This window comes from Carassius gibelio, chromosome A6 (genome assembly GCF_023724105.1).
Source record: "Carassius gibelio isolate Cgi1373 ecotype wild population from Czech Republic chromosome A6, carGib1.2-hapl.c, whole genome shotgun sequence".
Taxonomy (NCBI): Eukaryota; Metazoa; Chordata; class Actinopteri; order Cypriniformes; family Cyprinidae; genus Carassius; species Carassius gibelio.
The window spans coordinates 23,054,802-23,077,013 of NC_068376.1; the positions used below are offsets into that span (position 1 = coordinate 23,054,802).

Consider the following 22,212-nt stretch of genomic DNA (forward strand, 5'->3'; position numbering starts at 1 on the left):
CTTGAATGTCACAATCACTAGCCTACTGAGTTTTTGTAATAACTGCGATCCAGTGTGGATTTTGGTCAAATGATGAGGCAGAAATATGTTGTTAGTAACATTCTAGAGGAATTTTATGTGGAAGTTACACAGTTACAACTTCTGTGTGGTGTGAAGAAACAGTAATGTAACCAGTAGTGTAACTACTGTAATTACTGTTGCCAGAAAGTAATAAGAAAAGTAACAATATTACTTTTGAAAGGAGTGACTAATATATTACCTTCTTTAAGGTAACTAGCCCATCACTGGGGACTACAACAATCTATTGTGGACAGCTCAATGTGATTTCACTCTTTGAGGAGGGGGATGGGATGCCGGGAATACACTGGCCAATTTTGTCCGCCATATTGGCTCAAGGTTTTCCAAAGCAGCAATGGAAGCGCAAGCCTGGATTTGAGCCGGAATGGAGGTCGTTTCTTATCCATCTTATCCACTTTCGACTTTTCTAGCAAAAACGAATGAACGCCAGGGGGCGGTGGGTGGCAAAACTTTCGAGCAGACAAAGATGGCGGTACGGAAGAAAGACGGCGGCCCGAATGTAAAATATTTCGAAGCGTCTGATACCGTCTCGCAGTTCGACAATGTCCGGGTTTGGCTGGGCAAGAATTATAAAAAGGTACCATTCGTTTATTTGTAACCAGCACTGGCCGTTCGTGATATATTTGTGCAGGAATGGGCAGACTAGAGGCGGGTAGGCAGAAAGCAGAGGGGAGGGCAGGAAAGGAGATGGAGAGAAATCCAGCTGTTTAAAATCCACAGTCTGACGCGTCTCAGACAATAGAAGATGCCGGATGCGCGTCTTGAGAAAAGTCTTAAGTCATACCCAAGAATTTGTTTTATCTATAATATCTGATATCGTTTCCACATCTCTGGATATTCATTTGACCTTATCTAATAGGTTTTTATGAATGGCCTTTCTCTTTTATTAAAGGTAAGGCCAGCTCGTGTAACGGGGCTGCGGTACTGGCAGCGCAAGTGCGTGAATCCAGATGTGCAGCCAAATCCGCCTCGCGCGCCGTGTGTGTAAAAAAACAGCAATGTGTTACAGACGATGACAAATTCACAATCGGATCTGAAGAATGCTTTTTTTTCCATTCAGTTGCAACAATTTACCCGTGGAAATTACTCGATACACTGAAGCAATGTGTGGGAACCGGCTATAGTGTGCAACAAAGTGTAATTTCCCTCCAATGAAACACTTCAGTTAGCAAATAAATGAAAATGCAAAGGTATTTCATATATGAGGTAAAGATAGATATTCCTTGCATAGAAAACGTATTTTAATAGTTCAAAGCAAACCTAATTTCAATAAATGCATGTATTTACCTTTATGGAATTACCATTACAAAAATAATATGAAATTAAGTTTTAAAATATGAATATGAAAACATTAAATAGATTTATGAAAAGCTGAAATTATACGTAAAAATACTACGCTAAATTATACAAAAACAACATAAAACCACTGGACTGATTCTCCTTTTTTTTGTCATTCAAAAATACTAATTTTACATTTTAAAATGTCAAGTCATTTAGTTGTGGATGGAGGAAAGCTCACAGACGACTCCTAAATATAAATAAGCAAAAGCAAGCATGTCCATATTAGTGGTCAAGGAAATGAAACCATAGTGAAAACACATTCATTTAGCAATTTAATTCATTACATAAATTATATTATACATATTCAATTTGAGTGAAATGTTGAATTTACATGAATTTGAACACGACTGTATATGTTACAGTTTGCCATGGTAACAAAATATACAAAAAAAAAAACTGCAGAAGTTAAATTAGCTCTTAATTTTAATGCAGTATTATTGTCATTGGCTAATGCAGATAAGATCACAATGACCAAATATTGACTAATTAATCAGTCTTAGTCTGTTAATTAATCTACATATCTCTCTCTGTGTGTGTGTGTGTGTGTGTGTGTGTGTCCCTTTTATTATAGTGTCTAAAACATTCTCTGTTTCTTTCTAGTATATTCAAGCAGAGCCCCCCACCAATAAATCTTTGTCAAGTCTGGTGGTTCAGCTCCTTCAGTTTCAGGAGGAAGTGTTTGGCCGGCATGTCAGCAACCCTCCCCTCACTAGACTACCGGTACTCACACAAGCCTTCTTTCGTAATAGTATTGAATTGAATGCATAAACTAATCAGCATTGTAGAGTGCTGATGATGCTCTCCTCTCACCCTTAGATAAAGTGTTTTTTTGATTTTAAATCTGGAGGAGCTCTGTGTCATATTCTGGCTGCTGCCTACAAGTTCAAGAGTGATCAAGGATGGTAATGGTCCTCTCTCTCCTTTCACCTCTATTTATTATTTTATTAAATATATATAAATGCTATTAATTAATTTTTAAATTAAACAGAATAAAAGGTATCAATTTGCTATATATACATATTTTAATTAATTTTTTGTTAAAATGAATATAAAAAATGCATTTTCAAATATATTTTATTAATATGTAAATATCTAGGCCATGGAATCATTTGGTTCACCCAATTAATTTAAAACACAGATTCATTCAGAAACTGAGTGTTGCTTGAAGATGCACAACAGTTCTGCTGTGGCTTTAATAGGTAATATTTTCGTTGGCAAAACTGAGCAAAAACAGCCAATATTGTGTCTAAAATATAACAGTGTTAAATTTTCATTAAATGATCTGTTGTATAAAATCAATATCACATTTGCACTAGTGCTATTTGGGACAAAAACAGCACTGCACTCGTTGCTTGTGTGGTATTGCTTAACTATCGAATTTTAGAAGCACATAACTTAATTCTAAAGGCTACATCATGTAGTGACTTGTTGCTCTGCATTATGTTCTTCCTCAATCAACTGTGCTATAGGTGTGAATAGGCTATGAATATTTGCAAAAATGTTCTTCCAAAACTTCTATATATTCATCATGTGGACTGCTTAAGTATCTATTCATTAAATATGTACATTTGCCATTTATTTGAGTGGTCCTAATCAGCTGTTGTATAATTTCTCTGACACTTAACCTTATGGCACACTTGACAAGAGAGTCGTGATTCGCCTCCCTCATGGTGTGAATTGGTCCTTATGCTCCTGAATAGATTCTGCATGACATTTCTGCTGCATTTGAACTTTCTGTCAGTGAATCAATCCTGTGACGTTAAAGTACTTATTAGTGAAGAGCTCTTTCAGTGATTGCAGATCAGAAATCTAATTAATACTCATTAGTTGTTCACTTTTGCATCCATCAGGAGGAGATTTGACTTCCAGAATCCTTCGAGAATGGACCGCAATGTTGAAATGTTCATGACTATAGAAAAGTCCTTGGTACAGGTGTGTATCAAACACGGTTTCACACACACGTTATACAGTCAGAAGAACATCACTTGCACTCATGATATAGTTAGTATTTATTAGTACGTACATCTGTGAGATTAAATATTGACTAATGATGTGTTTTTCCCTTTGTAGAATAACTGCTTGTCCCGACCTGTGATTTACCTGAGTTCAGAGATAGAGCCCAAGCTGCTGGGAAAACTGAAGGACATCATCAAACGACACCAGGTACTCGCCAAAACCAGTAGATAAGGTCATCTAGTTATGGCTGGAAAATTTATTTTAAATAAGGAGTTAATTTTATTTATTTATAAAATATTCAATATGTATCTCAGTAGCTATGTGTGTGCCCTAAAACAGCTTAAAGGGTTACTAAATAAAACTTGTTATTTACATATTTACAGTGTTGCTTCATTTTTTGTTGGCATCAGAATCATTGATTTTTAAAACATTTAAATATTGGTAAAATGTTTATTCAGTATATAAAATAACACACAGTTTTGTGTGTAATATCGTACGTGTGTGTGTAGGGATCTGTGACTGAAGATAAACTGTCCAGCTCTCATGTAGTGGTGCCTATTCCTGCTAGTCTGGAGGACGGTACGTTCTGCTGTGTTTTTCATAGTGTAAAAATATATTCACATACATGTGTAGTGTACAAGGGGCCTAAAAAAATGTGCTACCAAAGAAAAAAAAGTAGTAATAATGTAATTTGCAAATGTGTGCTTTTCAGAGGAGTGGGTTCGTCCTGTAATGAAGAGAGACAAACAGATGCTGCTACACTGGGGCTACTGGCCTGATAGGTGAGCTTACACACACACACACACACACATACAGAGTTCAAGTGTGTATGTGAATGCAGGATTAATGTGTTGTGTTTATGTTGCAGTTATGACACATGGATCTCAGCCAGTGAGGTGGAGGCTGCTGTGGAGGATCCGCCCACTGCTGAGAAACCCAGGAAGGTTAGACCCCCCCCCCACCCCACCCCCTTACCTCTCTCCATCTGTCTCCGAGTCTTTACCTCTCTTCTTCTTTGTCTCTTTTGTCCTGCACATGCTTTCTCTACCTTTCATAATGGTTATCTGAGAAATTCAGCCATTTATCACCTAACTGTAAGTTTATATGTGTGTGTGTGTGTGTAGGTCCATGCCAAGTGGATTCTTGACCTGGATCAGTTTAATGAGTGGATGAATGAGGAAGACTATGAGGTGGGAGAAGGAGGACCACGGAGGAAGAGAATTTCAGCAAAGACTCTCACAGATGAAGTGAGCGCTCCAGATGAAAAGAGGGATAAAAAACCCAGCAGTGCCAAAAAAAGGAAGCGCTCCCCGTCTCCATCTCCTACCCCTCCACCACAGGAGAGCAAGAAGAAAAACACCAAGAAAGGGTATTTCTATTACTGCATATTAAACTCCTGATTCTCAGGAAACAATTACATAGAGAATATCTTTAAAAAAATGTATCTTTTTTTTAAAATGTGAACTTCTCTCTGTGTCTTTGTATGAACCTGTGTGTGTGTGTGTGTGTTTTCAGGCCCACTACTCCCTACACTAAGTCCAAACGAGGACAGAGAGAGGAAGAACAGGAAGATCTGACTAAAGATTTAGATGAACCCTCACCTGTGCCTGCAGTGGAGGAAGCAACACTACCTAAAACAGGTTCCTTCACACACATCTAACAGTTTTTACCTAACGCGTGAGTCTAAATTGTGTGTAATCTGGATATTTGTGTGTGTAGTGACTAAGAAGGACTCAGATTCTACTCCAGTGAAAGGAGGCACTATGACTGACCTGGGTATGTCTCTACAGTTGTGTTTGTTTCTAAAACACCAGCCACTCAAACTAATTGAAAGGTGAAGTGTGTTTTCTGTGCCATTAATGTTACCAAGTGGAATTTCTAAAATAAAGGATCTTTATGTCAGCCTGTGAATGGGTAATTACAGCTGTCTTTGCACAGAACAGCAGTGATAGGAGGACGTTTTAGAAGAAAGTTTAATATGAAAAGCACACACTTCATCTTTCTGTGCTAATAAACACTGTTTTATTCTGTACTAGAAGGTATATGTGCAAAATTGCCTCAACTATGTTTGTTTTCTGCTATCACACCTAGATGAGCAAGAGGATGAATCAATGGAGACTGTAGGGAAGGTATAGCATCAAATTAAACCGTATTCCTGCTCAAAAAGTTCAGTTTTCACATTTATGTATGTTTAGTTTTATATATATATTTATATACAGTATACATATACATTTGGATTTGAGACCAAATAATAGTCATGCTTCTAAAATGCTTTGCAGTATTTTAATTGAATGGAATTTTAATGTATATTTTTTTAAATTTGCATTTATTAAATAAATAATACATTAAAATATATGATTATTCGTATTATTATTAATCACAATAATTACTTTTTATATAAATTGTATCATACAATTTTGAAAGAATATATGAATTTAAACAAACAAAAAATTATTATTTTTAGTATTTCAGGTTGCATGAACTCGTGATTTGATGACTTGATTTGATTGATGACCCAAAAATAGTAAATTTTTTATATTAAAATGTTTCAAAATCTTAATCTAGACTGTCTCGACTATCAGTGTGTCAGGTGTTTAAGACAGATCCAACTGTATTTCATGAGCAGTTTTAATGGTTTGCTCTATGTTTGTGTGTTTCTAGGAGGAAGAAGAAGGTTCTCCGAGTGTGAAAGGAGAACCGGTGAAGGGTTCGGACCTTCATGAGGATAATGTCACTGAACAGACCCATCACATCATTATACCTAGCTATGCTGCTTGGTTTGACTATAACAGGTACTGTGACTACACACAACCTTGAAACTTATTCTGATCAAGAATCACTCATTTAAATAGGAAGTGAAAAATCAGGTCACAACAAAGTCAGAATGTAACAGTCTGTTTCTGTCTCTTTTAGTGTCCATGCTATAGAGCGCAGAGCACTGCCTGAGTTTTTCAATGGGAAAAACAAGTCAAAGACACCTGAAATGTAAGAATGTCTTCTGGTGGACCTTCACACAAAGACTGACTTGAATTTAAGTATGTTTTCTGACCTTCATTAATGATCCTGTTTCTTCTTCACTTTCTGCTGTGTTACAGTTACCTGGCATACCGTAACTTCATGATTGACACGTACAGACTGAACCCACAGGAGTATTTGACCTCTACAGCATGCCGAAGGAACCTGGCTGGAGATGTTTGTGCCATTATGAGGTCTGGGAAAGGAAAGAAATTGCTAAAATGTTAAATGCTAAAAATTATATATGCATGGTTCTTTTCAACTTTGACTTGTGAAAGTGAAAGTCTATTTGTGTGAACAGGGTCCATGCCTTTCTGGAACAGTGGGGCTTGATTAACTATCAGGTGGATTCAGAGAGTCGGCCCACTCCCATGGGGCCTCCACCCACCTCACACTTTCATGTGCTGGCAGATACTCCATCAAGTCTGGTACCACTACAGCCTAAAGCATCCCAGGTAAAATAACATAGTCTTCTCCTGCGGCATGTGTGATTCACACAGATTCTCAAGCTCAACATGTTTAAAGTGAGCTGAAGGCATTAACATATTAACTAGGAAAAAAGTTTTATTTGATTGACAGCCCTAAAAAATGTTTTGTCTTCACTTGATTGGTTATCTAAGCTGTTTTCCGTTGTTTTTCTCTCTAGACTTCATCCTCTCAGCAGATGCTCTCATTCCCAGACAAAATCAAGGACAAACCAGCTGACTTGCAGAACTTTGGGTTAAGGACAGATGTGTACAGTAAGAAAAGCGGCCCAACTAAAGTAAGAGCTCCCATCACAGATGGGGCAGAGAGAAAATGAGAATGTGTCAGGTTGAAAGGAACTTTGGAATATGAATCTTCTGTCATTCCACAGACTAAAAATGCTGCCAGTGCCACTCGAGAATGGACAGACCAGGAGACACTGCTACTGCTGGAGGTACAGTATAAACATATCAAATGTCCAAGACTCTCTGAGTCTACTAGACAAAATGCTTGATTTTTTTTTTACATTTTTTACATTTGATTTTTAAACATGATTTACACTACCGTTCTAAAGTTAGGGTTCGGTAAGATTTGTAATATTTTTGAAAGAGGTCTTTTATGCTCACCATTAATTTGATGAAAGTACAATAAAACCATAATATTGTGAAATATCATTAGAGTTTAAAATAATGTTTCTATGTTAGTATATTTTAAATGTAATTTATTCCTATGATGGCAAAGCTGATTTCAGTTTTCTTTCACATGATTCTTCAGTAATCATTTTAATATGCTTATTTGGTGTTCAAGAAGCAGTTTTCAACGGCTGTGTTGATGGATATTTTAGGAAAATGTGGTACATTTATTCAGGATTCTTTGAGTTGAATGTTTTGGATTAGAATTCTTAGAATTTTTTTAACAATGTAAAAGGCTTAAATGTCACTTTTGATGTTTTTAGTCCTTCAAAAGTAGTAATTAAAAAAAGGTCTTACTGACCCCAAACTTTTGAACAGTAGTGTGAACTTGACTTTTCCTGTTTGTTTTCAGGGTCTAGAGATGTATAAAGATGACTGGAATAAAGTATCGGAACACGTGGGCAGCCGCACACAGGATGAGTGCATCCTCCACTTCCTGCGTCTACCGATCGAAGACCCCTACCTGGAGGATAGCTCCTCCTCCCTAGGCCCGCTGGCCTATCAGCCAGTTCCGTTCAGTCAGGCGGGGAATCCTGTCATGAGCACGGTGGCATTCCTGGCCTCTGTGGTTGACCCTCGAGTGGCTTCTGCTGCGGCTAAATCAGCACTTGGTGAGAAGATGCCATTTTAAAGTGATAGTTCACACATAAATAAATATCATAATTTAATAACACTCAGAATGACTGTTTCTGTATGATTTCTTTTCGTCTTTTTTTCTGTATGGAACAATAGTAAATAAGAACTGGGGCTGTCAAGCCCCAAAAAGGACTTGATTTGTATTTTCTTTACATGAGCATCATGTTTCTCTTTCTTTTTCTCAGAGGAGTTCTCTCGAATGAAGGAGGAGGTACCAGCTGCGCTGGTGGAGGCTCATGTGCGTCGAGTGGAGGACGCGGCCAGATCAAGCGGGAGACCAGACCCTCTCTACGGCCTGGAGGGCAGTGGCATAGCAGGAACCGGCCTTGAGGATTCTGACAAACCCTGTAAATGAACTAACGTTTTCACATGTTTTATGCTTTTTGGAGCATAGTGAGAGAGAAAATAACTGTGTATGTTTGTTTTTCAGCTGAAGATGGAAGTGAGGAGAATAAAAACAGTGATGGTCAGTCTAGCCAAGATAAAAGAGAAAATAAGGTAAATGTGCATAAAAAGTTTATCTAAATCTGGGATTAAAAGTCTGATTTTAACCAAGAAGTAAACAAAAAGATTTAGAAATTTGGAAAATGTAAAACATAATATGAAGAGTTTGGTTCCAAAACGCAGTAAATTAAGTTTTAATTTGAGTAAAAATGTATTTTCTTTACCAAGAAAGTGGCAAGATGAAAACCACTATTTTCTGTTTCAAACTTTCACATAGCATCTTTAGGTTATAATAAAAAAATTTCTCAAAATGCAATAATTAATAACTTTTTTTCTCAAAATGCAAAATTGAAACTGATTAAAATATACAACATAGTAAATTAATCCACATATGACAGCGTCTGAACTAAAAATGCATTCATCAATCATCGCTCCAAAAATGAATTCAATGGGTCATGTTGTTAATGCTATAAATTAATTATAACAATAAAATAAAATTTCATCATGAACAAGAACATGAACAACAATATCACATTAGACCACAGAAATTCCACAATTACTTTTATCTTACATTCAACTTCCAACTACTACTAATCACAGAATCGGCTTGTTACAGTTTACAGTGCGTGGAATGGTGCTCTGTGATTGGTTGAGCGTATATATCGCGTTCAACAAAAAGGGAGACTGGCATTTGTCGCGGTTTGGAAAAAAGGGAGAAAAGATGACCTAATAACTGCGAATATTGTATTTTGCATAAAATTCAAACTTGAATTTTCAATACCCACCAGATACAATACTGATTTTGGCGGAAACTACATTTTTTCACCACGTTTTGGAACCAAACCCTTCATATATACTACCGTACAAAATTTGTGTTGGCTATTTAAAGATTTTTGGAAGAAGTTCTTAAAAAGGCTTTTAGTTCATAAAAATACAGTACAGTAAAATCAGTAATATTGTGAAAATTTAACTCCTGTGAATTTTCAGCAGTCATTACTCCAATCTTCAGTGTCACACAATCATTTATAAATCATGGTAATATGCTGATTTGGGATTCAGGACACTTTTCATGTTATTATCAATGTTGAAAACAGTTGTGCTGTTAAATATTATCTGGAGATTTGTGATATTTTCCTAATATTAACACATGTGACATTCCTACGTCTTGACATTTTAGGAGAGCAAAGATGGAGCCAGTGAGGAGGAAGAAAAACAAGGAGAGAACGGCAAGAAAGAGGAAGAGAGAGTGAGAGAAGGGGAGACGGACAGAGAGACAGAGAAAACAGACTCAGAAATGGGTGAGTTTTACAGCAAAAAAAATATAAAAATAGAATGTGTAAATTCGAATAGAGTAAAATTCGGACATAGAACAAGACATCAAATGAAATTTAAATGCAAAGATTAAGAGATGCAGATTCTTAGTGTGATGCAGATATACTAATGCATTATTTGTGTAAGTGCGGTACAAACACATCTGCAATTGTATGTGTTAAAGTTACAAAGTGCATAAATTGTTAAAAGTTACAAAATGCTTAGATAACATTTCTTAACTGAACTGTTTGGGATCTCTGCAGCTGATGGCGAGAAGGAGAAAGAACAGAAGGAGGGGTTGGAAGAGGGTCAGAGGGATGGAGAGAGCGAGGGGGAGAAGAAAGCAAAGGTGGAGAGAGATGTAGGAGAGGGAAACCTGGCCACTGCCGCTGCTTCAGCACTCGCTGCTGCTGCCGTCAAAGCTAAGGTGTGTGAAAAGGTGAAATCATGGTGAGAAATCAAACAGCTTTCCTGCAAATGAAACACTTATCGCTGTATTCTTTGATTTCTTTCCATTCAGCACTTGGCAGCAGTAGAGGAAAGGAAGATCAAGTCTCTGGTGGCTCTGCTGGTGGAGACCCAGATGAAGAAACTGGAGATCAAACTCCGACACTTTGAAGAGTTGGAAACCATCATGGACAGAGAGAGAGAGGCAGTAAGGCAACATGGATAATGGATATATATTACGTTTGGTGGTTCATCAAATTATAGTTTTGTACATCTGTTGCTTAAAAGAACAATTCACAGACATTTCTTTCAGAACCTGTATGATTTTATTTCTTTCATGCGCATGAAAAAATCATTGACCAGAGGCTCCAAAAGTAATTCAATCAGATTTTTTTGCTGTTGTCTAAAAACAGTATGATATTTAATGAGGAACAGACAGAAATCAAAGTCATTATTCATTGAAAATCCATTCCTTTAAATGAAAATGAATCTGAATATATGTATATTGTGTTTGTAGCTAGAGTATCAGAGGCAGCAGCTTCTTGCTGATCGTCAGTCGTTTCATATGGAGCAGTTGAAGTATGCAGAGATGAGAGCCCGACAGCAACACTTCCAGCAGATCCAACACCAGCACCATAGCAGCCAGCCTGCCAATCAGTCTGGCAGTACTCCATCTGTAACCCACCAGCCTGTCACTAACGCCTCTGGCCCGCCCCCAACACAAAGCCCCGCCTCTGTGAGCGCCACTAATGCCCTCAATGAAGCTCCACCACCCACCTCTCGCAGTTCTCCCCCGACCATCGCACAGACTGGAGCAGCGCATGGTAATGACAGAAACATACACATGCATGTACACTACACACAGCAGGGGTGTGCATACATCACCATTCAAAAGTTTGAGGTTGATACGTTTTTTTATGTCTTAGTCTTATGCTCATATTTGGGCAAAGCTGTATTTTCAGCATCATTACTCGAGTCAGCAGTGTCACATGATCCCTATCAGAAATAATTTTAATATGCTGATTTGGTGCTAATTATCAATGTTGAAAACAGCTTAATAATTTGTGGAATTTAAGATACTTTTTGGGGGATTCTTTGATGAAAATATAGTTCAGAAGAATAGCATTTATTTAAAGTATAACTTTTCTGTAACAATGTAAAACTCTTTACTGTTTTTGATCAATTGATCAATTGAACTTGCTGAATTAAAGTATGATATAATTTTTTTATTTATATTACTGATTGAAAATCTTTTGGCTATTTGCTCTTACAATGATGCGATTTAAATATATATCATCATGAAATCTGAAATTTGGTCACTGTTCAGTGTGTTTAAATGATTTTGGCACGATTCATGATATTTTTACAACTGAAATAGGTCAAAATTTGTATTTTGGTTTAGAGATGTGCTTGTTCTGTCAGTGAAATGCACTTATATTTGCCCCAATTTTTATATAATGTATATTTATATTAACTTGTAATGTAAGTATTGTATAATTGTCTAATAGATTTTTTTTTTCTGGTTTACTCCAGATTCCAGCACTCCACTAGCAGGGGATTCTCTGTATCCAAATGCCCCTGTGCCTCCAACACAGTAAAGGAAATGGTGAGATTTAAAGGGGATCAATGATTCCAGTGAAGAAAATGAAGGAGATTAGATAGAAAGCAAAAGAGACAGAGATGAAGGGAAGCGATATCTTCTTTTTTGTCACTTCGAATTCTTGCCAGCATCTTGAATATGACATCATTCAAAATAAATAGCTAAAGCTAAACACAGATAACCTTTAAACTGACAAATAAAACTGAAAACAAGACCTTTGGTTTGGACTTTTGGAAAGGTCTTGAACTGAAAGCCCTGTTACACCCAACAAAAAGCACTCCTTACCCAAACAGCCTGCATCCAAGTACCAGGCCCAAAGCTCAATATACATACCCTTGTCCGTCCTCCACTTTCAGTAACATCTCTTAACTTTGAGCCGAACCACAGGATCCAGGATACCTGTGATCTGCACTCCAGAAGCATCTCGATGTACTTTAGGTACTCAAACATACAAAAGAAAACCAAGAACAGATTGCACTTTGAGAATGTTTCCGAATCGTACTTTTTGGAGGGATTTTGGAGTCAAAATTAGCCCTGACTTAATGTTTTTATTTTAACGACGTTATTTTTATCACTTAATCTTTGTATTTGTTTCATAGAAGCACTTGATTTGGAGTAAGTCTGAAGAAAAACTTGACTTTGTTATCGTTCATTTGTATGCGTGTGTGTGAATGTCGGTTTGTCTTTCGGGACAATGTGAAAGCTTCAGTGGTTTGGCCTGTTTTTTTATTTTCTTATGAGCATGATAAAAAAAAAGAGACAAATTAGTATTAACTCTGTTTACTTTGTCTCTGACAACATGTACTGTAAGCTTGGAAATCCTGTCATGAATAATTGATGTTTGCATGTTATTTTTTGGGTATGTGTGTACGTCATTACCACAAAATATAAGTTACTCTACATTTCTAACAGGTGAAAGTAGTTGTTTCGTTCTCATCTCATTGCAATGTTTGTGAGAATACTTAAATATTGGAGTGTATGATTAATCGCCTATGAAAACATTTTGGGAAATGCAGCAAGGAATCATATTGGTTCCTCAGCTCAAATAGTTGAATCAGTCATTTTAGTGAGATTATATTGCACATTTTATTATCCAGTGTTCATGCCAGAACTGATGTTTCAGTTCAGATTGTTAACCCTTGTGCGTCAATTTCAAAAAAGTTACACAGAGGTCTTTAGATGACAAAATGTACATGTTAAAAACAGTAATAAAAATATTATATATTAATATTATTTTCCGCTTTCCTTGACAAAAATGCATCCGTGCTATTCATAACTACCAAAAATGCAATAATTGTTTTAGGATTTTAACCTTTTAAATGCTAGTTTGTTTACATAATGCCACTGTTTTTCATGAAAAAGTCATTCTTTACCATGTACTAAGCACTAAAAGTAAAATCATTTTACTAAAACTAAAATCATTTTCAAAATGTTTTCCTCACTTGAAATAACTTAAACCTTAAAGGAAATTAAATTTAATAAAAATAACACTCATAAGAACCACACTATAAATATGAAAAAAAGTATTAAAAATGTTGAAGAATGAGAGCATATTAACAAAGAATCTATTATTGTATGCTTAATGGCACTGGGATTAAATATTGTTGTTTCACTGGGGACATTTTTGTCCTTAAAGTCCTGAGTTTGACTAATTTTTATACCTAGAGTAAAATACATTTATGAAAGGAAACGAAGGTGGAATTTTAAAATTCCAAAAAAAAAACTAAACAGATTTCTTGACAAAATTGATGCTGTTTACATCAACAGCCAAAATGATCAAAATAACAAAAATGAAAAGGACACACAAGGGTTAAATGTTTGTGTGTGTGTGTGTGTGCGTGTGTGTGTTTTAGTAACAGGCCAAACCCACAAAAAGTATTTACGAGATGAAGGAAAATCATTTTGTTTTACAAATAAGTGGCAACTACCTGATGAGTAGGGACAAGCGATTTAAAAACTATGTTTGCAGCTGTGGTCTGTGTATCTCATATCTTCATATTGTAACTGTCCTATTTTTGTATTTTTATATGTTTCTTTACACCATTACAAATGATGTAATGCTGTTATCATATTATACATATCTGTAATGTCTCCTTCTCTTTCTGACTTTGGATGTTGTCGTATTATTGACATGTTCATGTGAAAGTGTCAGTTGCTTTATACAATGAAGCTGGACTCTTTGTGTGTGTGTGTGTGTGTGTGTGTGTGTGGTGCATGCATTCTTTTATTTGCCACACATCTTTTTGTATGTACGTATGTATTTTTATATTTTATTATAATCTACATTAATTTGCAGTCTTTCCAAACTACAAATGCTATTAGTGATGGATGTACAATCTGCCAATATCAGAACAGACAAACTCATACACTCCCTCTGTGATAGTACCTGCAGTTTACATCCTCACACATGTATGTGAATGCACACATATGCAGTAGTCCAACATGCAGTATTACTGACAGAACAGATTCACATCAACCTCACAGTTTTGCACGCCTCATAATCTGTGTTGAAAATGTCATTTGATCAATTTGCTCAGCTCTTTGCTCTTTGTCTTTTACATTTTAGTGGTATAACTAGTCGTTTATTTTTTACATTTTGTTTCTACTTTGTTTTTTAATGGTGAAAGCTGGTAACCATTGCATTGAGATTTGTGTGAATGTTTGAAGATGTTCAGTTCGACCTTTGAGGAGATGTAGCAGGAGCTGTCTAACACCTGTTTGGTTTAGAATGGACCGATTTTGGTTTCAAAAATACTGAACGTTTCTGCACAATAAAAGGCATCATCAGTGATATGAGCTGTGTGAAGAAGAGTTTTCAGAATTCATCATGCTAACAATGCATTACATTTGTACAAAAAGTAGCTCTAAAGTTTATCATGAATGTGACATTTAAACTTGAAAAAATATGAAAGCAAAACTTTTCAGCAAGTAATGTTTTAAATTTTAAGCAGTTCCTTGCACAAAGCCATTCTACCTTTCAGAAAACACGAGCCGTAACTACTTTTGGAGTTTATTTGATCTTTTTGGAGCTTCACAGACATAGTCACTACCCACTTTCATTGGAAAAACTTTCTTAAACATTGTACTTTCCATTCAAATAAAATCATAGGTTTTGAGCAACATGAGAGAGAGGATGATGCTGAATTTAAATTTTTGCGTGAACTATCCTTTCAAGACTCTGAATAGAAGAATGTCATTCATTCACTAGTTGGCAATATTTATATTTCAGACTGAAAAAACTAAACAAGAAAAAAACACCAAGAATGATAACTAAAAACATAACTGTGTTAGCATCCACAGCAGCACAATATAATGTTTTATTCTTCTTATTATATGCAGTTCTGTCTTCTGCTGCTTTAAAGGCTCAAACTTGTTCAAGTCAAACTCGCATTTGTGAAAAAAATAAAAAAAAATAAAAAACATAAAAATTGTGAGAAAGATTTGCTTCCTTTTTTATTTTTGAATCTGTGGTGGGAAACAAAAACATAATTGCAAGACATAAACTATAGACTAGATATAATCTACAGATAATAGATATATCTTTAAAGGATAGAATAAAATATCTGAATAGCTATAACAGATAACAGCTTTTCGAATATTCTGTGGAATAATAAATCAGAATCATGAGATATAAACTCAACATTGCGAGAAAATGAATTGGAATTTCGGAGTTCATATCTCAAAAATATTTTTTCCTCACAGTTCTGTTTATATCTCTCTAATTCTGTGGCTGAAACAGGCTTCCTTATCATTGTTAAACGGTGTGGTATGAACAGGCCTTAACAATAACGACAGATGACATTACAATCACCATCAGATCAATAATGGATGATAAAACAAAGTAAACATTGACAGCCAATCACAATCGACGTTCATTGACCAAGTTTAAAAAGGGTATTATGCAACACTATGGACCACACAACAGCCGTTCAGAAGCGTTTCTTTCTGTTCGCATGCTCCCTCACACTTGCAACGTGCTGTGATTGAAGAACACAAGGTGTTCTTTTAGATACCATCAATGTCTAAATAGTCCTTTAAGTTTTGTTTAGTGAGTCCACTCGTCTTCTAAACACAGGCCCACTAAAATATGTAGGCAATGAGAGTTTCCCCAGCCAGCACATTCAAATACCTTCTCATACTCCTAATTTGGCATTGTCTTGTATTGTGTGTATTGGGAGAGAGTTAACTATACTAAAATGGAAGTGGTTGGTACAACAATGCCCTACAAGGCAACCCACACTCCCACATACACACATACAGTACACCCACACTCCCAGCTCTGACACACACAAATCAACTAAATCAAAGATCCCTCGGAATATTTATTATGACACACAGCAGACAATAAAGAGGGATGTCAAATGACTTACAAACATTTAGACAATGGGTTAATACAAAAAAAAAAAAAACTACAATTAAGAGCCGATCAAAATGTCCCTCACAGTTTAAGACAAACAGGGGCTGAATACATGAACTGCTGGAATGAATGGCTGAATGGGAGGTATTCAAGCAAACCTATGAACACCAGTGGAAGCTTTTGGAATGAAATGAGCCATAATTCTCCAGAAATATGATAAAAGGCACTTAAGGAAAAAAAAAAAGCTAGAATTGAAATGAAGAATCACATACATGGGGGGGGGGGTCTGACGGACAAAAATAAAATAAATGTGTTTGATTTCTTCAACCGCTCATGACCATCCTTACGAGTTCTGTAGAAGAAAGAAAAAACAAGAATAAGTATGAGGCAGTGATCCAAGAAAAAAAACACAGTAGATCAGCAAACGTTGCCATGGACACTACACGTTAAGTTCTAGATACTTCTAGACCCACAACAGCCACAGATCGTACTAAGACAACAGACTTCATGTGTAGCTCAGTAACATTTCCCTGCAACAACAGGAGCTGAAAATGCAGAAGCCCCAGGATGATTTGAAGGAAAAGGGCAGGAAAAGAGATTGTCCAGGCCTAAAGAAAATTAGAATGAGTTAGCATACCTTATAAAGGCATGGGGAGAACAGATAGAAAGCAGGAACAGCAATGTAACGGGACGGGAAACTAGAACCAACAATACACCTCTTTACAAAGCCTCCTAACGTAACAGCAATTCTATAAAAGATAGGGCTGGGTGTTTCCACAAATTTCATGACTCGATCACAATTCACAAGCTTGCAATCTGATTAAATATCGATCATGAATAACTCTGATCAATTTTCCTCAAGGAAAAACCTCTCATAACTAATGCTCTAAACTATACAGAGAACCCTGTCAACTTGGTACATTACTATAATATTAAAGGTCAAATAAAAGCTCTTCAATGGTAAATGTAACATTATGGGACATTGTTTACAAGCTGTTTTATTGACATCTTTCCATGGTAGATGATTTTTTCACGCTTCAGCTGAAAACAGCGTAGACCAAAAGATTTGATAAACGTTATGGGTTCAACGAAATGAGATAATGACTAAAATCGAGAAATCTGTACTTTCAACTCAGCCTGAATCCACTACACTGGCACCGTTTTAGCCTCCTATACACTCAATGGTTACGAACACACTGCAGAGATTTAGGAGTGACAGTCATTTAAACAAAAAAGATATGAATCATGGGAGGGGGGGGATTGGGCATTAGGGTGACCAGCAAATTTAGCATCTTCATGGCGACAGTGGGATTCAGGAGACGCCTATGCACATGCAGAAATGCTACATGCTACGCTAAAGCCAGGGGACGCAGTAGAGAGGGAGCTGCAGGAGAGAAGAATGAGGGAAAACAAACAGAGGACCATCCGTACCCTCTCCTCAACCAGCCATAATGTGGCGTACAAATGCTGTCAGAAGGAAAGCAAACGGATTAAACATGGACTTCAAAACTTTTGCTGTAGTCTTGATGTTCAGAGAAGAAAAGAGACCCATTTGTGAGCGTTCTACCTTCATAACTGATGCAGCCATTAGCGTCCTCATGTCCTGCCAGCAGCGTCTCCACCTCTTCCTCTGTCATCTTCTCACCTATCATAAAACATCAAATCTCTGCATCAAATTCTTCTCAAAAAAGATTTTTCACTCTGTTTTCAAAAGAACATTATTCCGAACAATTTGTTGCCGTTTAGTCTCTTTGAATTAAAACCCAAATTAGTGTCTAAAAACCTTATATTCAGTTGGCACTTGAGCAATTTCTTTTGCAGCATATTATTTCCATCCTAATTGATCTTTTTAAAAGTATGCTAACGTGTAAGCAGTTTTAAAAAGAATAACATTCTCAGTAAAAGATGACAATAACTGAAAAAAAATAAACATTCTAAGATGCTTGCTAAGTTGAAGAAACTTTGAAAAGAATCAAAGAAAGATAGTATTGTACTGTATTGTAATATCGTTCTAAAAGAGGCAGTGACTCTTTACCCAGTGTAGTTAGGACATGTCGTAGCTCAGCGCCCATCACCGTTCCATTTCCCTCTTTGTCAAACACACGCAGCCCCTCCACAAAGTCCTCAAAGGAACCCTGATCCTTGTTCTTAGCGATGGCCTGCAGCATGGGAAGGAACTGCTCGAAGTCCAGCATTTTCATGTTCATATCTGAGAAAAGGGACATTAAAAATCACTCTTATTTTCATTCATGCCAACATCTTAACACACTAAGAAGTAAGCCAAAAATGATAATTGCAGAGAATACAGACATATGTAAATTAGTGGGACTGTCTGAAATGAGTCTGAGTGCATTTAGACTGATTTTGTTTTTTACTTATACAGCAGTATGTAGCTTATTGCTCAAGGGAAGTAACAGTCATCTGGGTTTGGAACAACATAAGGGTGAATAAATGACAAGATTTTTTTCCTTTTTGAGTGAACTATCCCTTTAAATGAACAGAACCAAGGCTTTCAAACATTGCTATTTTCAGTCAATAAATCTGGCATGATTCAACCTTACATATATTGACAACATTAAATATTAATATCATTCCCTGTTCTAAAACAAGTAAATAAATGCATATTTTAAGCACATGATACCTCACAGACATCACAGAAACCAAAGACAGGCCTGACCTTCATTACTGGGGTTTCCCAAAACTTTAAGGACCTCCGCATTGACAGGGTTCTGCCCCAGAGCACGCATCACATCCCCACACTGATTGTACATGATCTTCCCATCTCCTGTTCGGTCAAACAGGAGGAAGGCTTCCTTAAACTCTGTTAGCGAGAAAATGAGAGTGAGAAAATGCATTAGGCGAATGATGCAGAAAATTATTTGTAGTTATGTGGACTGAAAATGAAAATGAGTAAAAAAGCATGTGATTCATTTATAAAAAAAAAAACAACAAGAACATCTTAATATAAAACCATTAGGCTTCTGGTTCTTGCTTGAGGCTTTAAGATCACTATCATAGCGCTTGGCAGAGCAGCTTACAGGAATGCGAGTCAAACTTTACACACACACACACACACACACACACACACACACACACACACACACACACACACACACACACACACACACACACACACATACTTACTGTGATTAACCATATATGGGCAGAAAAGAGAACAAGCACTACATCGACAGGAATATAAACACTGTACACCATGCACTTACACGATGCACTCTGTAAAATATAACCTGCAAACGGGTCACTGGACGAGTCACAGTGAGTGAATCTTTTCAGTGAACCGATTCAAAAGATTCATGTCAGTGAGATGATTCCAGACAGTGATTTGTGATCACTAAATGTTTTAAACCTGGAGATTTGTGCAGCTGCTGTTTCGACCCATTGGGTGAGAAAAACCCATTTTATTATTACTTTATTATAGGAGCAGTTTCCGGTCCTTCAAACGCGACGCATCTGTAATCTGCCTACACTTCAATCTCAGTATGTCAGCAACAAAATTTAAAACAAAAGACACCTCCTCATTTTTCTGTTACATTATGGCATTAGGTACAGCGAGCACAAGCATCTACATCATATCAAGCCCATCTGAGAGCATCGACTGTACATCTGTCAGCCAGTTTAACTGATGTGCAGGCCTACGTTTATTTTGCAATAATCGGCAAAAAAATCGCAACTATATAACCACGTCGAATTCATAGCATCACCATATTTAAATAGCCAGCATTCATTACTCACCACAGATCTGGTCCTCTGTGAAGTCAGACTGTCCATGCCAGGATAAAAAGGGCAATAGAGAAGATCAGCGTTAAAAACAGAAGATGCATTGGATTGATATTATTCCAATAATATTCTAAGGATTCCAAGATTATCCTACGAAACAAAACACTCCGAGCAATTTTTGAATATTAAAGGCGTGAGATATTGGACTGAGAGCAGAGCTTAGTGGCTTAAATACCTTATGGTGATTGGGGTATTGACGTTATGTCCATATAGGCAGCAATATTGGTAAACCTACCGGCTGCATGACTAATTGTGCGTTGCCTGAATTATAGTGGAAATGAAGCGCTGTCTATCATAATGTACTTACCATGACTGCAGTGATTGAGGATGGAGCGTCGGCACGAGCGCTGTGTGAATTACAGTATGGGCGCACACTCTCTGCTACACCGCTATATTCACGATGACGTCATGTCATCTCGATTCAAGGCCAATCAAATAGTAAGGGCGCAGCTTTCCCTTTCCTGTCATTACCGGTGTGTCAATATTAAATGCGCAGTTGTAGAAACTTTGAATACCGTAAACGGGGGATGGTGGGGGGTTGATTGGTGTGCACATAAACATTTACGTGTTTGGCAGACACAAGTTTAGCCAAAGCGACTTGCATTCAACGTACGCATTTGATCAGTTCTTGTACTGTCTCAGACTCCCAGAGAATCGAACCCATGACCTCGGCATGGTAGCTGCCTGCTCTACTGTTTTTGCAACAGATGACAAGCTAACTCGAATGTAAAATCTAAATAACTAAATTGGGCTGCAGAATTCATCGAAATAATAATAATAATAATAATAATAATAATAGTAAAATCGAGATATAACTTTAAGACTTAATTGTTTAATTAAATAAAGTAGGTCTGCTTCAAAGATGAGCAGATCATGATCCAGTGTTTTCAGCATCTCATATTCATCTCACCCAATTCGCATACGTTAGTAGGTTGTTTGTATTTCAATACAAAAAATTTCGGAAAAACCTCAAAGATTTGAATCTTTGAAAGTGATGAATTTAAGACATAAATAGTGACTAACTTTTAGTGTAAAATTAAATGATAATTTTCATCATATATATTTTTACTTTTTTACTTTACAGTACAATTTATTTATAACAATAATATACTTTTATGATTAGTGTCTATTATTTATTCCTATTATATTTATTATTATATTAAGTTTGATGATTTCCTAATGCACTAGTGACATCAGTGAACAGAACAGAACCGAACCTTTAGTGAACAGTTCTTAAAACATGTTTTTCTTTAGCAACGTTTTCTTAGTGTGAAGAAAATGTTTAAAATCTAAAGAACCTTCTTCCACTGTAAAGAAGCTTTTTTTTTTTTTTTTGCAATGGAAATGTTCCATGAATGTTAAATGTTTTCATGGAACCACGGAGGCCAATAAAGAACCTTTATTTTTAAGAGTATAATGATTATAGCTGAAAACAAACAAACAAACAAAACACTGCCAAAATGTTCAACTACATCTCTTTCAGACAGGGACATCATGTATCTTAAAAAAAGAAAATAAAAGAAACATTCATGTACACAGTGTTACTGTCAAGAAGGCTCTGTGCAAATATAGAATTATTTGTTCTAGTTATTTCTGCATGGCATCTAAAGAGATGCTGGACCTGGTATACCAGAGTTGACATAGTTTTAGTTTTCCAGCAAGGTGGCCCACATTAAGATCAAAGAACTGACATTTAAAATATAAGTTGTATGATCATAACCAGGTTTAAAAAAAAAAATCACAATAATATAATTGCCATTGATTCCAATCCATGTTTCTAAAATATTTTTGGATATCTTCTAAACAGATCATCAATGTAAAAAAATATGCACATTCTTCTTGCACTCCATTAGATGACACTAAAGATTCAGTCAAGATGGGTGTTAGCACATTAAGAACATTAGAATGAACAGACAATTATTCTAGTGAAATGAACTCAGTAGGTGGCAGTAAAGCACTAGATTAGACTGTGTCTACAGACACTTGTCCAGGTCAGTATTTCAGATCTTTAAACATTTATTTTTGTGATGGCACAAAACCAGCACAAGAGTTCAGAATCTTTGTCTTTTTCT

At 36.4% G+C, this 22,212-nt stretch overlaps 2 protein-coding genes across 3 annotated transcripts; one reads left to right on the plus strand and one right to left on the minus strand.

Moving 5' to 3' along the window:
• The first annotated feature begins 529 nt into the window (after positions 1 to 529).
• LOC128015751 (SWI/SNF complex subunit SMARCC2-like) lies at positions 530 to 14,776 on the plus strand. Its single transcript, XM_052599845.1, has 26 exons — positions 530 to 655; positions 2,020 to 2,139; positions 2,236 to 2,321; positions 3,270 to 3,351; positions 3,490 to 3,582; positions 3,885 to 3,954; positions 4,088 to 4,157; positions 4,244 to 4,319; positions 4,500 to 4,744; positions 4,891 to 5,015; positions 5,095 to 5,151; positions 5,467 to 5,504; positions 6,037 to 6,167; positions 6,289 to 6,360; positions 6,471 to 6,584; positions 6,692 to 6,845; positions 7,037 to 7,153; positions 7,247 to 7,309; positions 7,900 to 8,158; positions 8,369 to 8,530; positions 8,614 to 8,681; positions 9,805 to 9,925; positions 10,202 to 10,365; positions 10,459 to 10,593; positions 10,903 to 11,209; positions 11,919 to 14,776. Exons 1-26 carry the CDS (start codon positions 545 to 547, stop codon positions 11,981 to 11,983), a joined length of 3,105 nt encoding a protein of 1,034 aa, XP_052455805.1. The 5' UTR covers positions 530 to 544; the 3' UTR covers positions 11,984 to 14,776.
• A 203-nt stretch (positions 14,777 to 14,979) lies between these two features.
• LOC128015752 (myosin light polypeptide 6) lies at positions 14,980 to 20,555 on the minus strand. Of its 2 annotated transcripts, XM_052599847.1 has the most exons (7): positions 20,448 to 20,534; positions 20,096 to 20,123; positions 19,020 to 19,163; positions 18,378 to 18,551; positions 17,910 to 17,987; positions 17,774 to 17,809; positions 14,980 to 16,694 (listed from the first exon to the last, which is right to left on the minus strand). In XM_052599847.1, the coding sequence occupies exons 1-6, from the start codon at positions 20,448 to 20,450 to the stop codon at positions 17,781 to 17,783; spliced, it is 456 nt and encodes a 151-aa protein (XP_052455807.1). In that variant the 5' UTR covers positions 20,451 to 20,534; the 3' UTR covers positions 14,980 to 16,694; positions 17,774 to 17,780. The 2 variants fall into 2 exon arrangements, with proteins under 2 accessions (XP_052455807.1, XP_052455806.1); XM_052599846.1 differs by lacking the exon at positions 17,774 to 17,809 and having other exon boundaries at positions 20,448 to 20,555.
• Positions 20,556 to 22,212: the final 1,657 nt, after the last annotated feature.

Coding starts and splice junctions, on each gene's coding strand:
- LOC128015752 (XM_052599846.1), bottom strand. Junction 19,164..20,095: donor CACAGAGGACCAGATCTGTG/GTGAGTAATGAA, acceptor TCTCGCTAACAG/AGTTTAAGGAAGCCTTCCTC. Junction 16,695..17,909: donor TGGCTGCATCAGTTATGAAG/GTAGAACGCTCA, acceptor TTTCTTCTACAG/AACTCGTAAGGATGGTCATG.
- LOC128015751 (XM_052599845.1), top strand. CDS start 545: ATGGCGGTACGGAAGAAAGACGGCGGCCCGAATGTAAAATATTTCGAA. Junction 2,140..2,235: donor CTCCCCTCACTAGACTACCG/GTACTCACACAA, acceptor TCTCACCCTTAG/ATAAAGTGTTTTTTTGATTT. Junction 6,361..6,470: donor AAGTCAAAGACACCTGAAAT/GTAAGAATGTCT, acceptor GCTGTGTTACAG/TTACCTGGCATACCGTAACT.